The following is a 2,514-nucleotide window of genomic DNA, read 5'->3' as shown; positions in this document are numbered from 1 at the left end:
CCCCCCCCCCCCCCCCGCCATCTTTCAAGGTCTGGCTTCAGGACCCCTTCCTCTGGGAAGCCCTCCCCGATTGCCCCATCCCACTATACACTCTCTCCTCTTGCCATGATAACTGTCTTCCCGTTGGCTCCAAGCCATGTTCCACTTCGTGTAATTAACCACCATTGATTGTCTACTGTGTACTGGCTACTGTGTTGATTGCTTTAAATGCAGAGCCTCTAACCCTCACCATCCATCCCTGGGTCGTAGGTGTTATTTATTCTCATTACACAGATGAGGAAATGGGGGCCCAGAGAGGTTAAGTAACTGACCCAAGATTGTACAGCTTGTAGAGCAATTGGGGAGTAGAACTGGAATTTAAACTCAAACCCAAGACAACTCTACTACGCTGTGTTTCACTACTTTATAGCAATAGATAAATTTGTATGCATACATATCATCCCTTCAATTAGATTAAGAGCCCATGAAGTTTCAGTGTTCCTTCATTAATTTGATCATTCATTCAGCAAACATTTATTGAGCCCCAGTGTGTGCTGGGTCTGGAGGGTCACGGTTCCCCGATGCCCAGCCCAAGGCCGGGCTGGGCAATAAGCATTGCCCAGCATTCGGTGAGAACTAGTTGATTGACTGCACTTTTTCTTATCTGGGCAGCGGAACTGGACCAGTATGTCTTCCAGGACTCCCAGCTGGAGGGCCTGAGCAAAGACATTTTCAGTAAGTTGGGGGGGGGGGGGTCTTGGCTTAGCCTGCATTTCCTTCCTTGTTCCTTGGAGAGTGCTGTAATACCCGACGACCACCTTTTTTTTTTTTTCTTTTTTTTTTTTTTTCGGTACGCGGGCCTCTCACTGTTGTGGCCTCTCCCGTTGCGGAGCACAGGCTCCGGACGCGCAGGCTCAGCGGCCATGGCTCACGGGCCCAGCCGCTCCGCGGCATGTGGGATCTTCCCGGACTGGGGCACGAACCCGTGTTCCCTGCATTGGCAGGCAGGCTCTCAACCACTGCGCCACCAGGGAAGCCCCGACGACCACCTTTGATGGATGGTCAGATCATCCCCAACATAGGGACAATGGGAGCTCACCTTGGACGTCCGCTGACTGTGTGTGTTGGTGTCTTTGGTTTTTCCCCAAAGTCGAGCACATAGGACTGGAAGAAATGATCAGCGAGAGTGTGGAGGTGCTGGAGGAAGCAGGACAGAAAAGTCAGAAAAGACGTGAGTGAGCCCCTCCCTGATCCGGCCTAGCCTTGCTTGACTCCCGGCCATGCCTTGGCTCTAAAACCTGTTACGGCTCCCGGTTGCTTCCCTAGTTAAGTTCTGTCTGCTCTGCCAGGCTTGGGTGTCCCACCCACCTCTTCCCTCACCACTGCTCCCTGGTGACCCAGGGAGGAAGCAGAAGGCCCCTCTCCTGATGGGTCTCTACCTCTGGCTGTTTTGATTACCATTTCCAAAAGGACCTCTGGGCTCTGGCTTCTCTTCCATCCTTAGTTGTCACCCCTGTATTTAAGTGAGGTCTCTTCAAGCACAGTTTTTTCCCAGCAAGATCTGGGTTTGAATCCTGGATCTGCTGTTTATAGTCTATATGAACTTGGGCAAGTACCTGCATCTCTCTGAGCCTCCTGGTCAGTCTCCCTGCCTCCTTAACCTGTCCTTACCCGGCAGCCAATGTGGACTTTTAAATGCAAATCAAATCATTTTGCTGCCCTGCTAACCCTCCAATGGCTACAAAATACATACCACAAGGGCTGTTTGATCTGGCCCTTCCCACCTCTCCTAACTCACTATGAGCCACCATGCTCCAGCCATACTGGCTTCCTTCCATTCCAGTAACCCATGTATCCTTTTCAGCCTCAGGGCCTTTGCACTTGCTGTTCTCTCTATCTGGAATGTCCTCCCCCTTCCCATGGTGGGCTTGGGAATCTGTTAGGTCTTGGCCAGAGTGTCACCTCCTCCTGAAGGCTTTCCTAGACCAACTTTTTCCATATAAATTACCTCACTTATTTTCACCTTGTTTGTGTCTCTCCTTCACTGTAGCACTTGTCACAATTTGGACTTATTTTATTTATTGCCTTTTGCTTAGTTCCCCCACTGTGAGGACAGGGACCTTGTCTTTCTTATTACTACATCCCCAGCACCTGGCACATGGCTGGCATGCAGGAGTACCTCAATGAATATCCACTGAATGAAAATTTCCATAAAATGGGCCAAACAGTTCATCAAAAGCTTACTATGTGCCAGACCATGTGTAAACCCTGTACCTAGTTATTTAATTTGAACAGGTAAACAGGTGCATGGCATAAAAATTCAAAATGTGTAAAAAATATTCAGTGAAAAAAAAATCTCCCTCCCATCCTTTTCCCCCAGTCCCTCATTTTCCCTCCCTGAAGACAACCTATGTTGCCAGTGCCCTTTTAGTCTTGTTAGGAATATTCTATTCGTCTAAAAGCCAGCTCTTAAAAAAAAATTTTTTTTTTCACACAAATGACCACATTTTACCTACCCTCTTTCTTCATTTAACA

At 48.7% G+C, this 2,514-nt stretch overlaps 1 protein-coding gene across 1 annotated transcript in view; it reads left to right on the top strand.

The window, feature by feature from the left end:
• CIITA (class II major histocompatibility complex transactivator) overlaps window positions 1–2,514 on the top strand; it is a 22,799-nt gene that overhangs the window by 2,215 nt on the left and 18,070 nt on the right. Inside the window, exons 3-4 of the mRNA XM_007462831.1 lie at window positions 652–714; window positions 1,130–1,210. Of these exons, the coding sequence (XP_007462893.1) occupies window positions 652–714; window positions 1,130–1,210 (144 nt within the window). The remainder of the gene's footprint in view (window positions 1–651; window positions 715–1,129; window positions 1,211–2,514) is intronic.

The sequence above is a fragment of the Lipotes vexillifer genome, unplaced genomic scaffold (genome assembly GCF_000442215.2).
Source record: "Lipotes vexillifer unplaced genomic scaffold, Lipotes_vexillifer_v1.1 scaffold306, whole genome shotgun sequence".
NCBI lineage: Eukaryota > Metazoa > Chordata > Mammalia > Artiodactyla > Lipotidae > Lipotes > Lipotes vexillifer.
This window is presented reverse-complemented; position numbering and strand designations above follow the sequence as displayed.